General features: G+C 40.7%; 1 protein-coding gene across 1 annotated transcript in view; it reads left to right on the top strand.

The window, feature by feature from the left end:
• The window catches only part of WDFY2 (WD repeat and FYVE domain containing 2), a 169,712-nt gene that overhangs the window by 80,918 nt on the left and 62,041 nt on the right, over positions 1–26,753 (top strand). Inside the window, exon 3 of the mRNA XM_082602061.1 lies at positions 780–853. Within this exon, the coding sequence (XP_082458187.1) occupies positions 780–853 (74 nt within the window). The remainder of the gene's footprint in view (positions 1–779; positions 854–26,753) is intronic.

Raw genomic sequence — 26,753 nt, 5'->3', positions numbered from 1 at the left:
CCCCATTCTGATGAACAAGCATAGACAGAGAAAGCTGGGAACCGGAAGCTGACTTGGCCCCTCGTGGCTTCCAAGCACGTTTCGTTTACTCAGGCTTGGTGGTACTCAGGAAGTTAGTCCTGAAGAACTGGGAGACCCTGTCCAGGACTGGGTGTACTGACTCACCTGATTTCTTTCCTCTGGAGCCTGGCCCTGTGTCGAGTTGGTTCTCTTTTAGATTGAGACAAAGCCTCCGTCTTTTTCCAATTGGCAGCCTCCAGCATATGCCTTGAGTACTGAGAGGAAAAGACTTCTGTTAGTCCACATGCCCCAAATCAGTTCTGAATAAAAAAATAGATTTCTGTACTTGGCGGGAGGGGGCAAGGGGGTAATAAGAGCTTTCTTTCATTTCCTTGGTTCAGAAAAAATTGGTTATTTCCATTAAAGATAGGGTTTGCTTGGAAGAGATAGATTGGTGACAGAAGGCTTATGCAGCACAAAATATTGTTAATCTAGTCAAAGCAAATTTAGACTTGATACTGACAGAACAGCCGAGACCACGCCCCTTGGAACTTGTCCAGTTTAAGAATATCTTATTTGTTATATTCATTAAAAGGATAACTGAGAAACTAGGGGTTAGTTGTAAAATTACTTTTTTTATTTTTTGGTGAGTGGAAGTTAAATGAACTGTTTGTCAGGAAATTGTGGGGAAAAAATAATCATACACTTTGAGCTAGTCACTCCTGAATCCATGAGAATCATCGTTTTGTTAATTTCATCAACATGTTCATTTCTTTCAGCTCCATGTTCATGCATGTCTTTTAACCCGGAAACAAGAAGACTGTCCATAGGTCTAGACAATGGTACAATCTCAGTAAGTACACATAAATAAGATTTTCAGTTGAAATACTTCCCTTCCTGTGGAGTATGTATATGTGTATCGTGATGAGAATTATTTATTAGTTTTTTTTTTCAAATTAACAAATTAATTTCTTGCTAAGTTAAGTGGAAATTGCAGTGCAGCAAATTCTGGTGAGGTGCAGGGAGAGCTATCATCAGTCTCAGCTTAAATGCTGACGAGATTCAGCTTGACTTACACGTTCACAGCGGCTAGAATAGTAGGGGCATTACCACGCCACGGTGTGAACTACATGATCTGCGGGTTGGCAAGAGCAAGCTGTGATACTAGTGACTTTGATCAGATGGTTAATCGTGGTGTCACACGATTCCCCACGCAAGTGACAGAACACGAGGGAATTGGCTCTCTTGGACCTGCGTGTCTGATCTCGTCTTTGATACTTGATGTTGTCCTCCTTCCTCTTTCTGCTCTTTGCTATCTTCTTAACACCTTCTAGCAGGTGAATAGAATTCTGTCAATTTGTACAAATTTGTTAAGAAAGCAGAGAATCTAGATTTAGTCTGTCGGGTAGATCCAGATAAATAGTAGACCCTTTGGTTCTAGATCTTGAAGGAACTGAAGTGATCAGAGACTGGAATTTCAGGTTTTTACTACTTAATCATATTTTTGCATATTAATTTTCAACTAATATATTAACTAGTAAGACAGCTGATCTGGTAAATTCTCCATTTTGGTATATTGTCCAGTATTGCCTTTAGAGACCCTGCTTTGGGACCTAGGAATTAGAGGACCCTCCTGACCACACCTCCCCACAGGATGAGGGATCTGAGGGGCCAGAGGCATGTGCCCAGCCGAAGCCCTCACTCCGCCCAGCTCCATGCTCTGGGTACCTGACTCTGGAATTTCCTGCTCCCAGACAGCTTAGGGCCTGCTTCTAGGGCCTGCATGGGCCTTTTCCCTGGGTCAATCCAGAGGAGGATAAAACTAATAAATGTACCCTTAGCCTGAAGGTGCCCCAGGGGCAATGGTTTGAGGTGAATAGGTGTCCGCACGTGTGGGCAAGGCCCCTCAAGGTGTCGATAGAGCTGGGAATGGGAAAGGGGGTGTGGGCTGGCCCTCCCGTGTCACCGCACTATGGTGTGGAACTTCAAGAGGTCTAAAAATTCTAACTTTGTACCTGTGCCTCCAGGTGGTTGAAGGTATATTTGTCAAGGTTGGAGGAAGAGACCATATTTAATAGTTTAGCTTGATTTATAACTTTTACGTATTTAGGCACATGGAATGTGGGTCTCCATTTCTAGTCTTTACCCAACCCCCCTGAGGGGTCTGAAGAGGTGGGCCTGACATTTGCTATTTGATCTTTAGTCAAAACACTTGTTTGGTGATCTTTATGGAAATTTTTAACAATATTGTTACATATAAATCAGTCCATTGACAAATATTTATGGAAGTCTTATAAGATCTAATGCATTGTAGATCTGTAAAACCTGTGCCTTAGGAGGACGGAAGAGAAGATCATGATACAGACCTTTGTCTTCTTTAAGGAGAGCCATTTTTAATAAGTGGGGTGTATGTACGATAAACTTGTTTTTAAAAGATAAGGGGAGATAACTGGATTGTTCAGTGAATTGAAGTTTTACCGCAAAGGAAAATCTGAATAAATGAGCTGAGATCCTTTTATTGCCCAGCAGTTCGTACAATAGTATGTGTAACACTCACTGTCTGTGAAAAGGCTTATGTGTGTATAGCATATAGGTGATTCTTTGTATTTTTGAAATCAATATAAGCGGTTAGTGGGTACCGATAAATTTGGCTTTGAAGGCAAGTTGAGAGCGAACTAAGTTATGGAGAGTTCTGGCTATTTATTGTAAATAAGAAGAGAGGCTGTCTTAGCCATTATTCCTTTAGTAAATGAAACTGCCAGAGAATCAGAACTTAAATCAGGAACCGGACTAAAATGATTCTCTAGGTGTGTCAGCTCAGTGTTGAGATACCAAATCTTACCTTACCCGATCTTCTAAAAAAGATTAAGGACCTGGCTTGTATGAAATAATTTCCTTAAAAGTATTTCTTCTACGTTGCTGAAGAAGATGAGTTGTATAACGTACCTATTCTCATCTGAAGAATTGTAAAGAGCTCTGTGTTAGGGAATGATACAGTGAAAGAACAGGGTGTTTAAGGTTCAGAATTCTCATTGATCACTACAAAAATAGCTGGTTCTTTACTGAAAATGCTTATACAGAGTCTCAGCTGTTTAATAGTTTACTTTCTGGATGTGAGAAATCCTTCCCAGAGACTATAAGTTTTCTGTTCCTTGAATATAGCAAATACATTTTGGAAGAAATACTATTGGTTAACTTATTTTGAAACACAGAAAGGAGGAAATTGGAAAGTAAATCCTTATTTCACTTTATTTTACTGAATAAAAGAGATTTAAGAGGCAGTTAACCTTGTGTAACTGAGTACTGTATTAAAGATGAAGTAGAGATAACAAATGCAGACCATTCTTTCAGAAGTTTGGCCACAAAAGGAAGGGGAGAGAGAGAGGGTGAGTGCTAGAACAAGATATGATAGTAGGGCTTCCCTGGTGGCGCAGTGGTTGAGAGTCCGCCTGCCGATGCAGGGGACACGGGTTCGTGCGCCGGTCCGGGAAGATCCCACATGTCGTGGAGCGGCTGGGCCCGTGAGCCATGGCCGCTGAGCCTGCGCGTCCGGAGCCTGTGCTCCGCAACGGGAGAGGCCACAACAGTGAGAAGCCCGTGTACCGCCAAAAAAAAAAAATGATAGTAGATGAGCAGCAAGAGAGTCCAGAACGATTTCAAGAATTTAGCTTTGGGAAAGAATGGGGAGACTTTCCATTTTTAAGATAGGGAAAGAAAGAGACAGTATTGAGATGTAAGGGAGGAATGACCTTTTATTTTTCTCATGAAGTAGCAAGTTAGATCACCTACTGAGAGAAGCAAAAAGGAAGGTGGTATATTTTCATGTCTAGAACTTTTGTTCTTTCTGATCGTGTAGCCCAGAACCCACTTCTGCCATCTTGGTCTACAGTCCCGATTATCTCTCAAGGTCTTGTTCACATGTTATCTTTTCATTCTCTCTCTCTCTTTTCCTTCCTTCCTTCCTTCCTTTCGACAGGTGGGTCCTGAGACCTCCCAAGTAAAATTAAAATTAATCACACACAGTACTCAATAGTTTAGTTATATCACATTGCTTATTTAACCTGTTTTGTAAAAGGTTTTCAAGTCTGTCTCCTCCATTAAATTGTTGAGTATTAAGGAACTGGCCAGTCTTTTATTCATCTCCTCTCTCAGTGGATCTTAGTGTGGTACCTTGTGCATATTAGGGACTCAGTGAATAATTTGTTAAATAAGTTGTTGACTAAAGTATAAACACTATGATTATTAATATAGCTGGTTGTAATAAGTACCTGCTTAAATTCTGAAATAGTTTATTGATACAGTTCTTTTGCTATTCAAAATGTTTTTCACAATGGAATTAACTTCCATAGGGGAAGAAGGTATGCCAATAATTTAATTCATCCTGAGTTTGAGTTTTCAGAAATGCCTTCTGTTTCAGTGTTGACAGAAGTCAGATTGTGCTAACTGCTATTCATACTGAAGCAGGACTTTAGATTTTTCTGTCATGATGAGTCATATATTCTAGCCAACCAACAAATATATAAATATCAGCTGTGTGAAGAAGATTATGCTCAATTCTAACATGTGGCTCCTGGTCTCAAAGAACTTATTCAGTTGGGGCAAAATGAAAAATGAAGTTATGAAATACCTAACGCACAGTAACAAAAATAACAGCAAAAGTAGAAGCACCCCAGTGAGGGTGATGTTGGCAAGGCAGTGAGGTCAGATAAGAGTAGGAGAGAATGGTCTGGGGCAGCTCCATGGAGACTGGATGTGAGCTAGGATTCGATTAGCTAAAGACAGGAAGGAAAGGTATTTCAGGCAAGATGAATGGCATGGGGGAAAAAAAATGATGCTCATCTTTATAAATATATTTTTTCTTCTTCATCACAACTCTTAGGGTGCCAAAATTTTTATTAAAATTTTGCCAAGATAAATGCATAGTCACTGAAGATTTTTCGAACAAGGCCCCAAAACGATAAAATCTCTCTTCTTTGTAGATTAATCTCATACATGTGTTATGGGAAGTTTGATTGAGATGAGAGGAAATAATTGCTGTGTATAATGGTTAGCACTCAGGATAGAGGTTATTGTATAAAAATAAATGATATTGACCATGTATGGCTTTGTTGTTACTGTTTTGGTAGTTCTTGTGGTTATTATATTCTTAGAGTTCATAGTTTATTCAAGGGAATGAAAGAGGAAAGAGAATAAACCTTTATTGAGTATCTACTATGTACCAGGCACTCTGCTTTACATACATTCCCTCATTCCAGCTTCACACTAATTCTATGATGTAGGTGGTATTACTCACATTTTTCGGATAAGGAGACTAAGGCCTAGAGAGTTCACGAGCTTCTCCAGCTCACTTAGCCAGGAAGCACCTCTCAGCAAAGCTAGGGACTCTGTGTGCCTTGAAGCCTGGGCTTTCTTCTCACCCCATGCTGCTGGCCAGGAGCCACTCCTGCCTCTGTTAAAGGCTTTCCATCCTTCCTGTTGCCCCATTTGTTTATGGGTCTGTCTCCTTCACTAGACTGTCAACTGCATGAAGGCAGAGACCATGTATGCTTCAGTGCTCTGTCCTGGACCACTATAGATGTTTTGTAAAAGGTCTGTTGAAGGAAGGAGAGAAGGCATTTCAGTTCCCATCATCAAGATGCTACAACCAAAGCTGGGCACTTAACCAGCAGGATAAAATTACTCTCAACAGTTGAGTGTTATTGTGTGCATTTACAGAGTGCTTCGTGTGTTTAAATGACCGGTTTGGGCGTGTAGAAGAATTTGATGTCCATATGCTGCTTCCTGAAATTAATAACATAGATACGTGAAGAAAGCAACTAAAAAAACCTAAGTAGAAACGTTATGTGTTCCCGAACGTTTGTGGGACTGATGGAAATCCTTGGAGTTCCTTTCCTTGTAGATGTGTCACTGTGGTCCCTGCCCACATCTTCACATTGGCTTCCTCTCTGTGTCTCTTTGTCTTCACATGGCCTTCTTATAAATCACTGGATGAAGGGCTCACCCTAATCCAGTATGATCTCATTTTAACTAACTACATCTGCAGAGACCTTAGTTCCAAATAAAGTCATATTCTGAGGTTCCATGTGGACATGAATTTTGGGAGGACACTGTTCAACTCAGTACAACTGGTAATAATATTGTATCTACAGAATTTCCCTAACAGAGTCCTACCAATTGATTAGGAAACCATTCTGTGAATGTGTAAAATGATGCCTTTGGGAAGAGGTACCTAAAGATATTAAAAGAGGGGGAGATAGGAAAAGATTAAAATTGAAAGGGACCTTAATTCTTCTATCTAATGCCACCTTCCCCTAGATTAAGTGATATAGATTAGGTAGGTCACGTGTCAAGACAGTGGTGGCAGAACTAGGACTTCCTTGATCACTGGACAGATTTTCTTATCACACCAGGCTGATTGCTTCACACAACTAGGACAACCCAGTCGCAAGGAATTGCCCTAGGATGGCCACTAATGAATTGGAAGCTTGTGTTATTCCGTGCATCTGGCCATTGCTAAAATTTTTTTTAAAGAATTTGAGCCTTTAATGTAACAAGGTGTTTTGGATGAGTTGTTTATTGCTGTGGGTTGTAATGAGCCTACAGGGACTGAACCCAAATGGTGAGGTCACGTTCTGCAGTGAAGAGAAGTAACTTATGAATAAAGCACTTCAGCTGTACCCAAGCTGACTGTACAGTCGGGCCACTCTTGCTGGAGGGAAAGTCCTCTTAAAACCTTCACCTTGATTGGCTCAGAGACAACAGTGCTCTAGCCGACTGGCTCCTGTTTGTCAACCATCATGGCACATTTCAGGTTTTGTACTTAGAGAAGAATTGATGTTGCTTCTGGAATTTCCCTGCCTTCCAGGATTTCTAATGTGGTACCATACATGAAAAGTATCCTAATCATGAAGTCAACAGAGGCTAGATTTGAAGACAGTTTCAAGAGGTCCTGTGTTCAGAGAAATGTGGACCTGGAATCTGTAGGGCTTCCTTTTAAACTCTTATATAATCTCAGTACTTACACTAGCTTATCATTTTCTCATTCTCCCATGGTTTCTACCACAAAAGACCATCATTTCTGAGTCATTTCATCACTCTATGGTCCTGGGCTTTCTAGTGTGGGGAGTTCCTTTTATAGACTGTTAGGTGGCCATTCTCTTCTGAGCTTGTGCTAATAAGTTATAGTAAACTTAAATATGTATAAATATTTATATATCAATATTAAATACCTATATATATATATATATATATATATATATATATATATATATATATATATATATCTTTCTGCTTAGCAAAACAAGAGTCCCTGAGTGCTGACATGCCAGTTGCTTATGTTTATTCATACAGTATAATTCATTGAAGGTGGTTTTGTCAAAGAAAACACTTACTGTGATCATGGGAGTTGTCCCTTCAGTATTTGTGTGGGTCACCAACCTTCTTAGAACCTCTCAAGGACAAGCCTGTCTCTTCCAATTGTGTCATTGTATAGGTAGCCCTGTTGTCTTTTGTTCAGTACCTGAATGTTATCTAAAAACTTGGTCAAGTAGTACTGAATGCATATGCCAAGAGCTTTCTTTGGCCACAAATTATTTTGTGGCACCTCCATTACAGATATGGATTTTTGAAGAACTTCTTGATCCCCCTTTTAGACCAATTCTGTAGCATGAGTACTGGTAGGAACACCCAGATTGCCCTTTTTTTTTTTTTTTTTTTTTTTGCGATACGCGGGCCTCCCACTGTTGTGACCTCTCCCGTTGCGGAGCACAGGCTCCGGACGCGCAGAATCAGCGGCCATGGCTCACGGGCCCAGCCGCTCCGCGGCATGTGGGATATTCCCGGACCAGGGCACGAACCCGTATCCCCTGCATCGGCAGGCGGACTCTCAACCACTGCACCACCAGGGAAGCCCTCCAAAGACTTGTCTGTAGTTGCTGTCTACATTTCCTCCTTCCCCTCTTTACTGAAACCACTGCCATCTGGCCTCCAGTCCCATCAGTCTGTCCAAACAGCTCTGGCTGTGATTATAAAAGCTCTCCACATGCATCTGTACAACTGACATGTTTAGGTCCTCATCATGTTTGACCTCCCAGCAGCACTTAGCTCTGCTGTTTCTTCCTGAAATACTCTCTTCATGTCTATCCACGACACAGTACTCTGCTGGCTTTCCTCCTGTTCCTTGGCTGTTTTGTCTCTGTTTCCATCACAGGATGTCCTCGGACCAGCTTTGGTTCAGTGTTGGAGTTTCTCAACATTTGCCCTCCTAGGCCCCCACCTCTCCTCTCTTTGGGCAGCCTCGCCAGTGTCATGGCTGCATTTGCTGCCCATGTGATCGTAACTCTCAACTTTTAAGCTTTGTCCAGACCTTTTCTCTGAAATTCCAACTTCCTTCTTAATATTTTCTGTTGAATATCTCAGAAGAACCTCAAATTCATCAGGTCTAAAATCAGACTCCTTTTCCTCCTCTGGTCTTTTCCTCACCTGGTCTTTCTCAGTGTCCCCTGTTTAAGTGACTGTAACCACTGACCATCCTGTGGCACGAGCCAGGGCTCTTTGGAGTTACTTTCCTCCTTTTCCCTTGACTCTGTCCAGTACATTATTTATGGATTTTTGCCCCCTAAATACCTCTCAGCTCCCCTCTCTCTTCATCATCATCATCGTCATCGTCACCATCACCACCACCACCATCGTCATTATCCTGCTCCATCGTCTCCTTGGACCCCCCCCCCCCACTGGTCATCCCACATCTGCGCTGCCTCTTCCACTTTGTTTTCTATATTGGGGCTATAGAAGGATCTTTTCAAAATACACATTTTATCTTGACATATCCTCTGCCAGACCTCTCTCAGGCTTCCCTTTGCTCTTAGCACACAGGCCAGAATTCTTCCCATGGCCTATGTGACCCTACTGGGTCTGGCCCTGTCCTCCACAGCCGCGCTTTCCACAGTGCCCTTCCTCCCTGAGTTTCAGACTTAGCTGCCACTCTCAGTTCCTTATGCCCACCTTGTTCCCTCTGTTCCCAGGGCCTCTGCCTGGAGTGTGCTTCCTTTCTCTTCGCCTACTTAACTCTCATCCTCCAGATCTCCGTTTACTTTTCCTTTCCTTGGGGACGTCTTCCCTGATCTTCCAGCAGTTCGTGTCCCCAGATTATAAGTGTCCATAGCATTGAGCGCCCCTCCTCTGTAGCAGTTGTCATGGTTTGTATTTTATGTCTTTCATGCGATTATTTGATTATTGCATGTATCCGGCATAAGCTCTTCAAGGCGGCAGCTATGTCCGCTTGACTCTCTTACATTCCTAACATCCAATACAGCGCCCATGAATTAGAAGCGCTCTGCATATATTTATAGAATGAATTAATGAGTGAGTGAATGAGTAGATAGAGTCCATCAGGTTGACAATATAGAGAGGTTAAGACACTATGTAAGAGGTTAAGTCTGAAATCAGACTGCTGGAGTCAAATCGCAGTTGTGTACCCACAAGTTGTGTCACCCTGGGCTAGTTGCTTTACTCTCTGTGCCCCAGTTTCCTTACTGTAAAATAGGGATAATAATTGTATCCATTTTACAGGGTTGTGATGAGGATTGTATGACATACACGTAAAGCTCTTAGGACAGGGCTGGTATGCATCAAGTGCCCCATCAACATTAGCTTCTTATCAACATTATTGTCACCAGGGGCAGCAGTGTCTTCAGTTGGCAGGAACTAGGAAGCTTTGGTTAAAATCTCTGTCATGTGGCTTTAGCAGGCCAGTTACCAGGGGAGGAAATGTCTTAGTGATGGAACACTCCTTAGGAGGCTTCAACTTATTTCTGGTTCCATCTTCCATCTTTGCTGCATCATTACAGTAATCTACCACTGATTTGTAAAACATGGGCTATCAAATACTATTTTTTTCTGCAAAAAAAGTTTGTTATCCAAGTTATTATCATTCATCACCCTCAGGAAAAGGTTGAGCTTTGAGAGGACCCTAAAGATTGCAGAGAATGTAGCACATTTTTCATCACAAGAGTCACCCTTCCTCCAGTGGACTGACTAACCCCAGTGAGTTACCAGCCATTGAGAGCTCTACCACTTTCTGTTCATTTGGGAATCTGAATTTTATAGGCCAAAATGTCCAGAGAGCTATCTATGGTCCTGCAAGTATTCTTTCAACACTAGGGATCAGTCTTGTATCACAAATCTTTTATTAACCATTTCCATCTAGACGTGTGAGAATAATATTCTCTGTGTGCACACATACTATGCTAGTTTTTATTTTGAGTTAATCTCTTATACAGACTATAGAGCCCGACCACGGTTCTCATGTCACTGTCGTTTAGATGGCAAGGTTCAGAGCCCAGAGGGGCTGAGGTGGCATTTCCATGTCAATTACCTTTAAGGCATTCCTCCCAGAGTACCTTGACCGCAGCATTTGTAGTGAGGTGGATGGACCTATAGACTGTCCTACAGAGTGAAGTCAAAAAGAGAAAAACAAATACCATATGCTAACACATATGTATGGCATCTAAAAAAAAAAATGGTTCTGAAGGACCTAGGAACAGGACAGGAATAAAGATGCAGACGTAGAGAATGGACTTGAGGACACGGGGAGGGGGAAGGGTAAGCTGGGACGAAGTGAGAGAGTGGCACTAACATATATACACTACCAGATGTAAAATAGATAGCTAAGGCTTCCCTGGTGGCGCAGTGGTTGAGAGTCCACCTGCCGATGCAGGGGACACGGGTTCGTGCCCCGGTCCGGGAGGATCCCACATGCCGCGGAGCGGCTCGGCCCGTGAGCCATGGCCGCTGAGCCTGCGCGTCCGGAGCCTGTGCTCCGCAACGGGAGAGGCCACAACAGTGAGAGGCCCGCGTACCGCAAAAAAAAGAAAAAAAAGATAGCTAGTGGGAAGCAGCCACATAGCACAGGGAGATCAGCTCGGAGCTTTGTGACCACCTAGAGGGGTGGGATAGGGAGGGTGGGAGGGAGATGCAAGAGGGAGGGGATATGGGGATGTATGTATACGTATAGCTGATTCACTTTGTTATACAGCAGAAACTAACACACCATTATAAAGCAGTTATACTCCAATAAAGATGTTAAGACAAAATTTTTAAAAAAGAAATTAAAAGAACCATCTGACATTTATTCCTTTGCAGTAAAGCTTGAGAACTCACTAGAGCCAACATGTGTGAAGGAAGCAGTTACTCTTTTATAGCCCCTCCGGTTGCTGGATTGCCACCACCTGGTGTGACTACACCTACTCTTTAATCTGATAGTCTTGGAAGCAGGCTACCCCCTTGCCGGCTAGAAGCTTATGGTAGCAGAGAGGGGGGTAGCATTAGGTACGCCCTGGTCCCTGGGGTGCAGTGCTGGTGTTCACTGCCGGGCTTGTGTTTCTCAGTTTCACTGTGGTTGGATGCTGCTGACTCAGGGCGGTGGTAACCCAGAGGGGTTTTTGTTTCCAAAGTGGATGCCCCTCCCCATGTATTTACCGCTCCTCCAGCACCACGTCTTGAACTTGGTAGGCGCCACAAACTACTCATCTCCAGTTTCGCCTCCTTAGAGAAGGAGGATGACTCTGCTCTCAGTTACCAGCAAATGTTACATTTTTATAAATACTCATTTGGTGTAGGAAGAAAACATCAGTATTAGACCATACGCTCACTGAAGCAATTTACACAGTTGCAAAACGACTGCTAACTATATTCCCACGTAGAACAAACAGAACAGCTTTTCCGTTGGCTGCAATCACTCAGGTCCACCTGGTTTGCTGTATTGCGGAGCAGTCAAAACAGAAGGGCAGGTTCTTCCTCCCGAAGCTCATCTGTCGTGGATGGGAGAGAGAGGACCTAGAAGGGTACCTGCAGTTTGGTGAGTGGTGGCTGGTTAATTAGTGGGGTGCTGTGAACCCTGAGCTCTCTCCAGGCTTTCCCACCGGCTCTTCCTTCTCTGGCAGAGCCTTAGATGCTGATGCTCCCCAGGGTTTTACCTTGGGCTGCCTGCTCTTTGTCGGTGACCTCCTCCTGTAATTATCCTACACCTACAGCTTGCAAGGCTCTGGCCCATGCTGTCCTCCTGGACCTGAACTCAGACTCCAGCTGCTTACTTGGCATTCCTCCTACCTGGGAGTCTCCGGCACACCTCTGATTTAGCATATTCTAACGAGAAATAATTCTCTTTTCCCCAATATATGCTCTTTCTCCTTATTCCTTCAGTAAATGGCATCACCAAGTAGACCCAACCAGAAACAGGAGTTAGAGTAGGTCCAAATTTTCCCCCAAACCTCACAGCAATACTGCCCTGGCCTGACTATCTCAGAGCTGCTTCCAGACTCTCCCCTTTTGTCTCCTTCCACGAGGACTTTGCAGGTTTCTGTCTGCCGCAGCATTTGCTTGGACCATTGCAATATACTCCAGACTGGTCCTCCTGTCTCTTGTCTCAGCCCCCGGCTACTCTGCCGTCAGGTATCCAAAATTCTAGTGTAATTAGGCCACTCCTCTGGGTATAAACTCTCCATAACTTCCAGAAGGATAAAGTCCAAATTCCTTGATTCCTGCCCACTTTGTCAGCCCTATATACCACAACTCTCCTCCCCAAATATCAGGCTTATTGCTTGCCCTTGTACGTGGGGTCCCCTTGCTAAAAAGAGGTGTTATCCCTTACTGACCTCCTGCCCTGAGAAACTCCTCTCCCACCTTTAAGAAGTAGCCTAAAGCCCCAAACACATTCTTCTGAGAAGGTCGCCCTACCTCCAGGGTATGGGGTTCAAAGGCTCTTCTTCTTTTTTTTTTAAACTTATAACACACACACACACATCCTCAATTGGTTTTGTTTGGTCACTCCGTGCAGCATGCAGAATCTTAGTTCCCCAACCAGGGATCAAACCCACGGCCCCTGCAGTGGAAGCGGGAAGTCTTACCACTGGACTGTCAGGGAAGTCGCCAAAGGCTCTTCTTTTTTTTTTTTTTTTAAGTTTTTTTTTAAATTAATGAACTTATTTATTTTTGGTGGTGTTGGGTCTTCGTTGCTGTGTACGGGCTTTCTCTAGTTGAGGCGAGCGGGGGCTACTCTTCGTTGCGGTGCACACCCTTCTCATTGCGGTGGCTTCTCTTGTTTCGGAGCACGGGCTCTAGGCACACGGGCTTCAGTAGTTGTAGCACGTGGGCTCAGTAGTTGTGGCTCGTGGTTTCTAGAGCGCAGACTCAGTAGTTGTGGCGCACGGGCTCAGTTGCTCCGCGGCATGTGGGATCTTCCCGGACCAGGGCTCGAACCCGTGTCCCTTGCATTGGCAGGCGGATTCTTAACCACTGCGCCAAAGGCTTTTCTTAAGAGTTCTCTATCATTTAGTTCAAATTTCTACTTCAGAATTTACGTGATAATTATTAGTTCACATGTAGGTTTCATCTATATGATTGTGTATTAAATAACATATATAGTTCCTAAAAGTACCTGGTATATAGGACAGATTTAGTCAGTGCTGATTCCCTTGTTTTCTTGACCTCTGTTAGCCCAAGCAGCTTGAACGCAGGAGCCACGTTCTGTACGTGGCCGTTTCCAGTACCCAGTCCAGAGCTTGCATGAATTGGAAGCTCAGCAATAGTTTCCAGATGAATAAAAACCAGACCGGTTTCCTCCATGTTTTCATCCAGAAGCTCTTTCTCCTTTCACTTGCATTCTTGTTTTCTAGTCATCCTTACAGAAGCCCTCATTTGCCACCAGCTCTCTGATATGGAGGAAGCCGGTGTTTTAATTCTTTTCCCTCCCTTAATCAGGTAGAGCTTACTCAGAGTTCGTGGGAAAAATCATTGTTAACACACTGCCTTCATATAGCAAGGGTAGACCTCCTGGTGGCTGAGGCATGAACTTGGCTCCCAGAGAGAACCGCATCTGAATTCCAGCCCGACCATCTTTTAGCTGAATAATGATGGATGAGTTGGTTAACTTCACAGAAACCTCAATTTATGCACTGTAGATTGGGCATAATAATACGTTCCTCGTGGGGTCGTTGTGAGGATTACATGAGGTAATTTATATAAAGGCCTCAAAAACTAGTAATCATTATTTTTATAACAGAAATTCTGTTCATTTCAAGAAAAGATGAACTTGAATTTACTTCTTGGTAAGGTTAATAATTATATCTGAAATTAAAGAGTATTATTTTTCATGCAATTATTTGCCACCTCAGTTTAAAGATAATATTTAAAAACTCATAATTTTTAAACCAGTTTGTTTCTTGTGAGCACCATTTTGGGCTAGTAAAACTGATTTTATACGTAATTTTTTCCAGTCTTATTGAGAAATAATTGACATACGTCACTCCCTAAGTTTAAGGCATACAACGTGATGCTTTGATTTACATATACTGTGAAACAGTTACCGCAATAGGTTCAGCTAACCTCCATCATCTCATATAGATACAACAAAAAGAAAAGAAAGAAAAAAGAAAATATTTATTTTCCTTGGTAATGAGACTCAACTCTCTTAACTCTCCTATATATTGTACAGCACTGTTAACTATACGTAATGTTTGCTTTCTACTTTTGCTCACTACTTGCTATCTGCATATTTATTGGTTTGAATAATGTTCAGGGCTGAAAATTTGTGAATTTCAATCCAGAAAAAGATACTTTAACATTTTAGCACAGAGACCATGGTTAGGGACAGTTAACATTAAAAAGCAACACATCACCCTGCTTTCCTATTGACTTAGGAAGTAAAACATTGATTTGTGGTGTCTTCCTGGACCGGGGCACGAACCCGTGTCCCCTGCATCGGCAAGCGGACTCTCAACCACTGCGCCACCAGGGAAGCCCCTGTCTTCTGTATACTTTTTTTTTTTTTTTTTTTTTTTTCCGTACGCGGGCCTCTCACTGTTGTGGCCTCTCCCGTTGCGGAGCACAGGCTCCGAATGCGCAGGCTCAGCGGCCATGGCTCACGGGCCCAGCCGCTCCGCGGCATATGGGATCCTCCCAGACCGGGGCACGAACCCGTATCCCCTGCATCGGCAGGCAGACTCTCAACCACTGCGCCACCAGGGAGGCCCTCTGTATACTTTTTAAATTTATTTATTTATTTATTTTTGGCTGCATCGGGTCTTAGTTGTGGCATGCAAGATCTTTTGTTGTGGCATGGACTCTTCGTTGCAGTGCATGGGCTTCTCTCTAGTTGTGGCATGTGGGCTCCAGAACACGTGGGCTCTGTAGTTGTGGCATGCGGGCTCTCTAGTTGTGGTGCTCGGGCTCAGTAGTTGCAGCGCACGGGCTTAGTTGCCCTGTGGCATGTGGGATCTTAGTTCCCCTACCAGGGATTAAACTGGCATCCCCTGCATTGCAAGATGGATTCTTAACCACTGGATCACCAGGGAGGTCCCTGGGAAAAGTGTTAAAAGAGAGGCAGAGCCAGTGCAAAGAACCTGAGGCAGGAGTGTTTATAATATTAGTACAATTAAAATCTTGACATACTTCTTTTTTAAAAAACAAGAAGTGATTATTCCTTTATTTTAAAATATTTATTAACTTTCACACGTGGTATAATGGGAAAAATGTTGGACCTATGGGAGATACTGTTTTAAGACAACAGAAATTCCATTCCTTTCAACTTAAAATCTATAGGGAAGGATAAAAGAATCTGATCAGCGATAGCTCTAATTTAATGAAGATTCTGATCAATATCATAAAAGAGTTTATAGTGTCTCTTGAACTTCAGCAAAGGAAAGATCTATTCTGCCTGGGTGATCGTACGAATGCAGACTATTCAACCTTGCCCAGAAAGTTAGGTTTGAAAAGTGTTGGAGATTGGGGAAAGGGAACAGTTTCTTGGGAAAGGAGAGACTCCAGCAGAGGCTAGGTAGTGAGAGATGTTTAGTCCACTGTCAAGGACAAATGTCATTTAGTTGGAAATGCACTGGCAGGGGCATGGGTTCAAGAAGGATGGTGAGAATCTGATGACTAAATGTGTAGGAGAAATTGAGTGGAGGGAAAGGGTAATTGGTGAAGATAACTCCCAGGCCAAGCTCGTTTTGGTCTAGTTTACATCATTTGCTCCTGTCTACAGCCAGCCTGGGTCCTGACTGGTCAGTGCCCATGACATACTCCTTGGTCCTGCTTCAAGGTGTCAGACTTGGGAAACAGGGATAATGAAGGAGGTATTAGTGGTACTTGGTGCTTATCTTTCTTTCATGTCTGTTGTATATTGTATTGTCATCCAGATTCTCTGAAGAGTGGAGTGATTTCGGAATTTGCCCTGTAATATTTTCCTTTGCTCATAGAAATTCAGTGAGACATTCACCTGGTTTCAGCCCCCTTTTGAAGAGCCTCTTTGAGGTTTATGTGAGTTGAAAGATCAGTAGATAAAAAATTCAAGAGATAGACCCAAGTTTCAAACCTGGGTTGTGCAATCAAGTACACCTGTGACCTTGAATAAGTCCCTTAGTGTCTCTGGACTTCAGTTTATCTAAAGAATGAGTCATTGTGCTAGGACCCCTTACAAACTCTAAAATTTCAAGAAATCCAAAACTTAACAACCAAAGATCCAAACTTCTTTCACCAGCTGCTTTCATAAGTAGGAACAGTAGTTGCCAGCCTTGGCTATTGCACTAAACTTCATGACATCACCTATAAACAGTTTTCAATTTCAGCAGGCAACTTTTATGTTCAGAACAATTTTGTCAAAAGTTTTGAGCCTTTTTTTTTGTTTAAAACGTAGGTGTGAACAACTAGCCTTTATGTAAACTGATCCCCCATGTGATTTGCTGTTAATATTATGGCAGGATTTTTATTGTGTGTGTGTGTTTTTACAGTACTCAGTCTCTTTCACTATCTGTGCAGTGTAATGGGGACGCAGAACGCTTCAGCGACTTTGTGGAATACATCAGTGTTCTGGCTTCATATTTTGGCCTTGAGCAGGCTATTCCTATTCACTGAATGACTTCCAAGAGCATTTGTCTTTAAGATTCTGAAATTTGCCAGAGGGAGCCATGGAAGTGCTCACATCTAAACTTGTGTATCATTTGCCTTTTACTCTCTCTCTCTCTCTCTCTCTCTCTCTCTCTCTCTCTCTCTCTCTCTCTCTCTCTCTCCCTCCCTTCGATCCTCTTGGGAGAGGTATTATTGAAAAACCAACTGCATCTGGTTACCTGCATTCGGTGCTGGAGGACTAGGGGTGGGAAAGCACAAAAACATGTTACTGTTGATGTAAAGAAAGGTGAGGACAGGTAAACAATTAAGCTCCCAGGCAGGCCTAGAGAGAGAGTAGGTAGACCTGTGTTTATGTGAGGAAAAGCCTTGAAATTGTGTTTTGTGTCTAAACCTGTATCTGAAGGAGAATTTATCAAAAGAATTTGTAAACCTGAGTTTGTTTCTTTGTAGGTGATATTTTGAATCTGGAGAGGCCAACAGCTGCTGTTGCTACACAAACCCCAATTATCTTTTCTCTTGCTTCAGATGCTTCCAAGTAATGTGACATGTTAGTCTTCTTAGAAATATGACTAAGGGTTTCTTACAAAGTTTAGACCTGAGGCTGGGGGTTTGCAGCTAAAGCATTCCTTCTCCCCACTTCTTAAAATGCATGTAGTCAGAAAAGATTGGGGCCATTAGGCACTTCATGGAAGGGGGAAAAGGCTCCTACCCTCCCAGTTCCTGGGTGGAGAGAATGTTGCATCGTTTGGTAGCCAGCGAAGCCTCTTTTCATAATTTAAAAACAAACAAGAATAACTCAACTCTCCAGGCAAATTGGCAGAATCTGAGTGAAGGTTAATCAAAACCAGAAGTCAGGTCAGTCACTTAACCAGTTGTTCTCAAACTGTGATCCGTGAGGTCAAAGCTGTTTTCATAATAATACTAAGATGCTATTTGCCTTTCTCTTTTTCCATTTTCTACCGAAGCAGAGACGAAGAGCCAACTATCTTCTATTAATGAGATTTGCAAAAATGGAAAACAGTGCCACTCTTTCCACTTAATTTTTTGTTCTGCACAATATAGATATTTTCATAAAGTATGTTATTTATATTACCATGTAATAAATTTAACATTGTTATTTTAATGAATTAATAGTCTACAATTTTCTCTGTTTTAATTTCAAATATGATGAATATCAATAGATCCAACCCATGGGGTCCTCAAATAATTTTTAAGAGTAAAGGAAACTAGAGACCCGAAAGTTTGAGAACTGCTGATTAAACAAAACGACAACTAAAAGGTGCAAAGTGCAGGCCACTGATTGGTAAAGTGTGGAGACAGCCATAAGTAAGAACATGAGAATCTTCGAGGTTCTTTCTTAGCATCATCCTTCTGGGATTTGAATTTTTTGGATCTTGTGCAGAAAGGAAAAATAAAGCACATATCGAAAGCAAATCCAAAGAGAGAGCAAGACATATATTGGTAGAAAAAGGCCAAATGAGAACCCCATGGATGAGATGCAGACTCCTTCACTCCTCCTTCTGCGGAGGTGACCTCCTACAGTGGATGCTTAGCCCAGAGGCTGGCTAGGGGCTTTATATGGGCTGGCTAGGGTCCTAGTGAGAAAAGATAATTAGGCTGGTCAGATTCCTGCCTTGAATTTGAACCTGGAGGTACTAAGAGAGCAAGCCAGTGGGTGAAGGTAAAGTTGAAAGGTCACGTAGAGAGGGGCCAGAGGGGTGGTGATGGCCACATGCAAGCTCCAGTTATGAGGAAACAGAAGCTGAGTTGTTGGATGGGACTGGTTGGTTGAGAAATGATAGTAGAAAAAAACAGAGATAACAGGAGAGAGGCCCTGAGCCTGCAAGAGAGAGACAGAAGTGGCAGTGTGGTTTCAGTGGCCACCGCTTCCCGTCTCTTTACAGTAAATCCTCTCTTCTTTACTGGTTTGAGTTCCCAGCAACCAAGAGAGCCCGAGTGAAACATACAGAGTAACACAAGTGTGCAGATTATAAGGACTAGCACAGATTGTATGATTAAGACTTGAATTTGATTCTGAACTACCTGGTAGCCAAGGCGCAACAAGGAGACACTGTTAATCATGAAACTGGATAATAAAAAAGAAGGCAGTTATAAGGGTAGTTAAGAATTTTCTAATACTGAATTTATAGTCAGTCACCTTCTTATGTATGGTGGTTCCTTAAAAGATTAAAAATAGAATTACCATATGATCCAGCAGTCCCACTTATGAATATATATACCCAAAATAATTCAGAGCAGGATCTGGAAGAGACATTTACACACCCATGTTCATGGAAGCATTGTTCACAATAGCCAAGAGGTGAAAGCAACCGAAATGTCTCTCTCTCTCTCTCTCTCTCTTTTTTTTTTTTAATTGGGGTATAGTTGCTTTACAGTGTTGTGTAATGTCTCTTGACAGATGAATAGATTTTTTAAAATGTGGTAAATACATATAATAGAATATAATTCAGTCTTAAAAAGGAAGGAAATTCTGACACATGCTACAACATTGATGAAATAAGCTTTCTGAAAGGGCATTTTGCTTTGTGAAAATAAGCCAGTCACAAAAAGACAAATATTGTATGATGGTCCTCATGTGGAGTATCTAAAGTAGTCAAAATCATAAAAAAATAAAAAATACAAAGATGGTTACCAAGGGCTGGGGGAGGGCTGGAAATTAGTGTTTAATGGGTATAGAGTTTCAGTTTCATAAGATGAAAAAGTTCCTAGAGATACATTGTGCAACAGTGTGAATATACTTTACACCACTGTACACTTAAAAATGGTTAAGATGGTAAATTCAATATTACGTATTTTTACCACAATAAAAAATGTCAGTCACCCTCATGTAAATTAATAATTGAGGTACTAAGTAATATATTTGACAATGTCCTGAACGTTTTTAAATCAGAAGCAGAAATGGATTTTACATGGAAATGTAAAATGAGAATTTTACCAATATTGAGCTTCCCAACAAGATTTTGGCTTTAGATCAATTTCTACTTTATGAAGGCAGATGCAGGAAGAAGACACCTCTGTTCCCAACCAGAAATGTAGTACCTATGTGTTCAAGAAACTTTTCATATATTTCATATATTACCTCTCCTCAGTAATGGCTTTGCATAGGCACACATAGAGGAGTACCTCAGAGCTGTGTACTTTGTGACACTTTTGCTGGGTAGTTAAGCTGATGACATTCCTCCCTTCATTTTTCATCACGTTTGGACTGAGTTAAGAGTTCCTGTTTATTTTTCGTATGACCTTGCTGGTTAGTTTGACTTTTTTTTTCCCCCTGTGGAAGAGGAAGACCTATACAGAGACTCTGATTCAGTTTTCCTTATAATAATTAGATTTATCAAGCATTAAATCAATTTATATGTTCTGATATACAACAAACACAACAAAGACTCAGTAGCGAATTATCTGATTTTAGACATTTCTACTCCCTCAAGTAGTGCTATATTTTAAGAAATAAGAGCTCATTGGCAAACTTTCAACTAAAGCAAGAAACTTTATATTTATATATATTTTTAATGTGGAAGATACCATGGTTCTATTATTAGAATTCTTCAGGATCTATTTCACTGAAGCTTGATAAGTGAGCAGGTGGGCCGTGCTTAGAGCTGTGTAGCATTCCCTTACTGTAAACTCAGAGAGTCAGGATAACCGTGGGAACAGCAGAGGAGGCAAGCCCCTTGCTTGCTAATTTAATTAATATCGATTGTTCAAAAGTTCTTATATTTTGCAGTGGTTGAACATCACTTTGTAAGAAAAGAAGGAGAGAGAGGGAAGGAGGAAGAAAGAAAGAAAACTGGTCAGGAAATATACTTGGTCTAGGGTGAGGGCTGCTGCCTTGACATTCACACAAAATTGGGGTGTCTTTGAAGGGGTGTGGATACTTTAGTTTCTTCCAGCACCTGGGCCATACTGTGCTCCTGTCATGCCTGCCTGGTCCCTGGATGGAACCAGAAGCTGCAGCATGGCACTCTGGATCCTAGTCTGCTGTTCCGTTATTTCCTGCATTTCCCAGAAGAATCCAGGACATCCCTGGAACTTGTGATGTGTAGGAGTCTAAGGATGACCAGAAAAAAAGCCCAAACATACCTTTCATTTGAGTGAAAACAGAAAGTACTGCCTGTTGACCTCTTACTTAGATTGACAAAAAGCTGAGGAACAACTTGACTCAGGTGAAGTTGACCTGAGCTGGTGACCTCTGTTACCAAACAAGAGCCCTGGTATCTACTTGACATATGAGTTTTTATAAACCCACAGGAAATAATCATCGTTCTTGTGAAACATGCCTCGAGAGGGTCGAGAACGGCATTTGTGTACACAAGCACAGGCCTTGTTGACAGTCTTTAATGACAGGGCATATTGGCAACTTTTCCTTTCAGTACGATGTTGCCCAAATAAAGAAATACTACCATCTGATTGACTCATTCTGCAGGACCTGGTTTTCATAGGAATTCAAAGAGACGAGGAGTAGTAGAAAAGTGTTGACAAATGTATGAAGAAGCTTAATGGCATTACTCCATTTTTATTTTCTGCTGCACCGCCATCCCAAAGCTCTATCAGTAACAGCCCTTAACATTGGGACATAACCAGTCTTGCCAGTTTTTCTCTCTTTTCTTATCTTTCCTTAATTTGATCTGAAGCATGCCTTTTTCCTTTCCTTCTAAATCTTAGGAATGGAATGGTGCTTCATTCTGCCTTGGCAGTTACAGTTGTTAAATGTCCCATGTAACCTTGTACCCTCTCCTGTATTGATCATGTCACTGTAGCTGCCACAAATCAAGATTTTTAGTGGGTCAATAGTGTCTCCCAGGAACTGTGATATCACTGTTTTTCAGTTTTAGTCCAAAAACAGCAATCATAAATCTGTCTTTTTTTTTTACTCAGTTTACCGAGGAATGAAAAAACAATCCCACTCACAGAAATTAACAAAAATCTAAATATGATCTCAAAAAGAAATATGTGAATCTTTGCTGAAGAAAATTATAAAATTTTGTGAATATACATAAAAGAAGACTTTTAAATGTCAGTTCTTCCTGAATTTAGAGATTTAGTGCAATTCCAATCAAAATTCTTAATGTGATCTTTCTTTTTGTCACAAAAAAGGTTATTATAATGATCATCTAGCTACATTTTTTTAAGAAGAGAAATTAGGACACACATAGCTTCTGTGTTAACACATATATATTTTTTAACACATATTTTGTACCTGCAGTAATTAAGTCATTTTCATTTTGACTCAAGAATAGAATAGCAGACCAATAGAGCAGAGTTAGATAACTACTGAAGAGACCCAATTATATGTAAGAACATAAAATATGGTAAAGAAGACATTAGAAATTAGTTGTGGATGGGAAAAGTTTTTAAATAAATAGTGCTGAAGCAGTTGGTTTTCTCTTAAGAAAAAGATCGATTTTCGATTTTAATCTTCACTTCTTGTCCTATACCAAAATAAATTCCAGGAGCTTAAAGCACCTTTAAATGTACAAAGTAAAGCTTTAAAAAAGGAAAACAAAAGGCTAGAAGTAAACAGACTGGGCATTTATAAACAGTCTCTATCAGGAAGAACATGTAAGCTTAAAACAGTGGAAATCACAAAGGAAAATATCATATTTGATTACATAAAATTCAAAATTTCTCACTCTGAAAAAGCTGCTTGAATACAATTTAAATGAAAACAACAAATAGTTGCTTAAAATATGATAGAGAAAGGATACTATCTGTGATAAGCATATACAAATAGATAAAAACACTAAAATCCTGTAGATAGCAGAAAAAGTCACGAAAGAGGAAATATTAAGGGCTTATAAACATTTTAAAGTGTTAAAGGTTTTTAATTCTATTTTTAGCTAAGGAATAGCAATTTTAGAATTACAAATTGGCTAGAATTGAATAAAATAGGCTCTCGTACACTGAAAGAGGGGACATAAATTGACACAAACTATTTAGAAAAAGCATTGGTGATATGCAATGAGAGCTTTAGAACTATTTGTACCTTTATATCAATAATTTCATTTCTAGAAAACCATCCAAAGAAAACCATCATAAAAACAGACAAAGATTATTTATAAAGATAATCTCATTTTTTTTTATAGTAATAAGAACTGGTGTTTTAGAAATGTTATGGTCAGGGACTAATTAGTTGAAATCTTATATAGCCTTCCAGTGGAATATTATGTAGCCATTAAACTTATGTTTTCAAAGAATATTTAATAACATGGGAAATGCTTCAATAGTACTACTATTCCAGTTGTGTTCTTATGTATACCAGTGCAAAGATTGAAGAACAAAATAATCAAAATATTAACAATATTTATCACTATTTGGTAGAGATATAGATAATTTAAATTCCCTTCTTGATATTGTTCTATAGTTTTTGTTTATAGTAAGCATATTACTTTTATAATCAGAAATTAAATATTAAAAATAAAGCACAATTCTTTAGTGCAGGTATTTCTGAATTTGAAATTCAAATAGACAAAAAAATAAGTAAAAATATACACTATTTGAAAATTATCATCAAGTTTCATTGGACGGATATACAAATAGGTTTAGAACTTTGGATAAAATACTTTTTTTCTCACCTACAGAACACTTATAAAATCATTAATCTTGACCACAAAGAAAAATCTTAACTAAATTCTAAAAAGTAAAAATGTTATATGTTTTCTGAATATAAGCTAATAAAACTAGAAATTAACAAAAAATAGGCATAAATGTAACTGCTTATAAATTAAGATTTTTTTTCTAAGGAACTGCTAATTTAAAGAGGAAATGAATATACAAGTGATATATTTCTGTATTTCATAAAACAATATAGAAATTGTTTTAAAAGCGAGCAACTTTGTATCAAAACCTATGGAATACAGTCAAATCTATATTTAGAGAATTTTACCTTAAAATGTTACTACTTTAAAATAAAGATGTATACATGTGAACCGAGGCATTCAGTTTAATTTATGAACAAGTGATAAAAATAAACCAAAAGAAGGTTGGAAGAGAGAATTATAAAAATAAATCCTGAAATTAGAGATAGGGAAGACAAAAGGACAGCGAATAAAACCAAAAGCTGGGTTTTGGGAAGTACTGATAAAATAGATAAATTCCTAGCATGTGTCATTAAGGAAAACTATAAAAATAAAAAGCAGATGCTATTAAGCATAAGAAAACAGATACAACCACATTATATTTGTAACCACCTAATTCTGCTATAACACAACGTATGTTTTTTAAAATCACTGCACTGTGCAGAAGAATCACACAGTTAAAACCATAGGACATATGGGGAAAATAGGGACACAATACTCAAAAACTTTGTCCAAACAACAAAAACCAACCAACTTTGCTGGTGATATGTAAAAAATAAAGATAGGACACTCGTTAAAATGCTAGCACAGTTTTTACACGTGTGTTAAATGGTTGGGGAATCCATAAACATTACGATATATACAGAACTTTACCTGGAAAAAAACCTGAAATTTGCTTGTGGAAGTGGACCTCAGAAAGGTTGCAGCTCCTGGGACTCCCCTGGCGGTCCAGTGGTTAAGACTTCGCGCTTCCATTGCAGGGGGCGTGGGTTCCATCCCTGACTGGGGAAGTAAGATCCCGCATGACGTGCGGTGTGGCCCAAAAATAGGGGAAAAAAAAAAAGGTTGCGGCTTGTGAGTTATTTTGAACTGATGGGAGGAGGTTATCTGAAAGCAGAAGGCCAAGTTTTAACACCAGGTGAACATAGGTGTGGCTGTCAAGGGGTGATACCCTGAGGTAGCTGGTAGATGTTTGAGGTTGTGTGTGTGTGTGTGTGTGTGTGTGTGTGTGTGTGTGTGTGTGTGTGTGTGTGTGTGTGTGTGTGTGTGTGTGTGTGTGTGTGTGTGTGTGTGTGTGTGTGTGTGTTATGCATTCCTACGTGGCTTGGTTCTGCTGGGTTCAGGTTTCTGTGTTCACTTAAGTGTTCTGGAGGACAAAATCATGCATAAGCAGCTGTGTTAATTGGAGCTCTGCTTAGATCGTTCCCTAATATACCAATCCTGTTGAAACAAATTCATGTTTTTAGAATAAGTGGTATAGCAGAACTGCCTATATAAGAGAGTTAAAGAATCAGAGGACAATATTATATTAATATCCATGGTAATACATTTGAAAATTTTTTTAAATGTGTGATTTTTTTTCAAATGATAGTTTTCTCTTGCCTTTCCTTTCTTTACATCTCATCTGTTTTTAAAAATTATTTATTTATTTGGCTGTGCTGGGTCTTAGTTGTGGCACACGGGCTCTTTAGTTACAGCATGCGAACTCTTAGTTGTGGCATGTGGGATCTAGTTCCCTGACCAGGGATCGAACCCAGGCCCCCTGCATTGGGAGCATGGAGTCTTAGCCACTGGACCACCAGGGAAGTCCTGAAAATGTATGATTTTATAACAAAAATAAATTAATAAATTTGACTCAAGAAGAGGTAGAAAGCTTCCATAGACCAATAACTAACTGTAATTAGAAATTAGAAAAATTGTTTAAAAGTTGCTATTTTTAAAAGGACCAGGCATTCATGATTTTATAGCTGAATTCTCTCTAATTCTTCAATCAGAATTGTTCATTATATTCCAGAAGCTTTTTTTTTAAGGTAAGATGCTTAATTCATTTTCCAAAGGTAGCATTTATTTATTTAACTTAGCTCGCAAAGAGTACTTACTGTGTGCCAGGCACTGTTTTAAATGCTTCATAAAGATTAACTAATCCTCACTGCAGTCTTATGAAGCTATTACAGAGAAGAAAACTGAATCATGGAAATCTTGAGTAACTTGTCCAAGGTCATGTAACTAGTACATGTTTTAGCTGGGATTTAAATTTATTTATTTTTTATTTTTATTTTTGGCTGCGTTGGGTCTTTTTTGCAGTGCGCGGGCTTTCTCTGGTTGCGGTGAGCGGGGGGCTACTCTTCGTTGCGGTGTGCAGGCTTCTTATTGCAGTGGCTTCTCTTGTTGTGGAGCACGGGCTCTAGGCACGCGGGCTTCAGTAGTTGTGGCACGTGGGCTCAGTAGTTGTGGCACACGGGCTCAGTAGTTATGGCTCACGGGGTCTAGAGCGCAGGCTCAGTAGCTGTGGTACATGGGCTTAGTTGCTCCACTGCATGTGGGATCTGCCCGGACCAGGGCTCAAACCCGTGTCCCCTACATTGGCAGGCAGATTCTTAACCACTGTGCCACCAGGGAAGCCCTTAACTGGGATTTAAACCAGACAGTTTGGCTCCAGTGCCTGAGCTCTGAACTCTTAGCTACTACTGTGCTTTGCTATCTTTAAACCAAAACTCAAAGAAGATATCCTCAGTGGCTTTCTGAGTTGTATGAAATACAGCTCTGGCAAGGCCTAAACTCTGACTTCCCCTAGTGGCTGCTAACAAGGATAGGCAGAAGGAGGGGGGAAATAAGTTCTGTGGAGTTGTGATCAAATTTCAAAACAAGGGAGGAGAGAGCTGGCAGATAAATTCCCTCTTCATCCCCCTCTCCAATGGATTCTTCCAAATTCTGGTGTTTGTTCTGTCCAGAGACCTATTATATGCTGGAGAACTAGCTGGGTTCTTCATGAAACACGGCCGAGCTTAGTGATACACCATTCATCTTTTTCTGCTTCATTTTGCTTCCCCCTCACTCAGACCACTGATATCACACCTCCAAACAAAGAAATAGCACTTAAGTTTCACCTCTAACTCTACTCTTTAGGAAACAAGGCTGCGGCAGAATTTGAAGACAAAATTCATAAAACAAGAAATGAATATGGCAAATAAACATATAGAAAGTGCTCTGACTCATAAGCAGTTAGGGTAATACATACTAAACCGTAGTGAG

Source organism: Mesoplodon mirus (assembly GCF_964341445.2).
Source record: "Mesoplodon mirus genome assembly, chromosome: 17".
Classification (NCBI taxonomy): Eukaryota; Metazoa; Chordata; class Mammalia; order Artiodactyla; family Ziphiidae; genus Mesoplodon; species Mesoplodon mirus.
The sequence above is the reverse complement of the archived record's forward strand: the minus strand, read 5'-3'. Positions and strand labels throughout refer to the sequence as shown.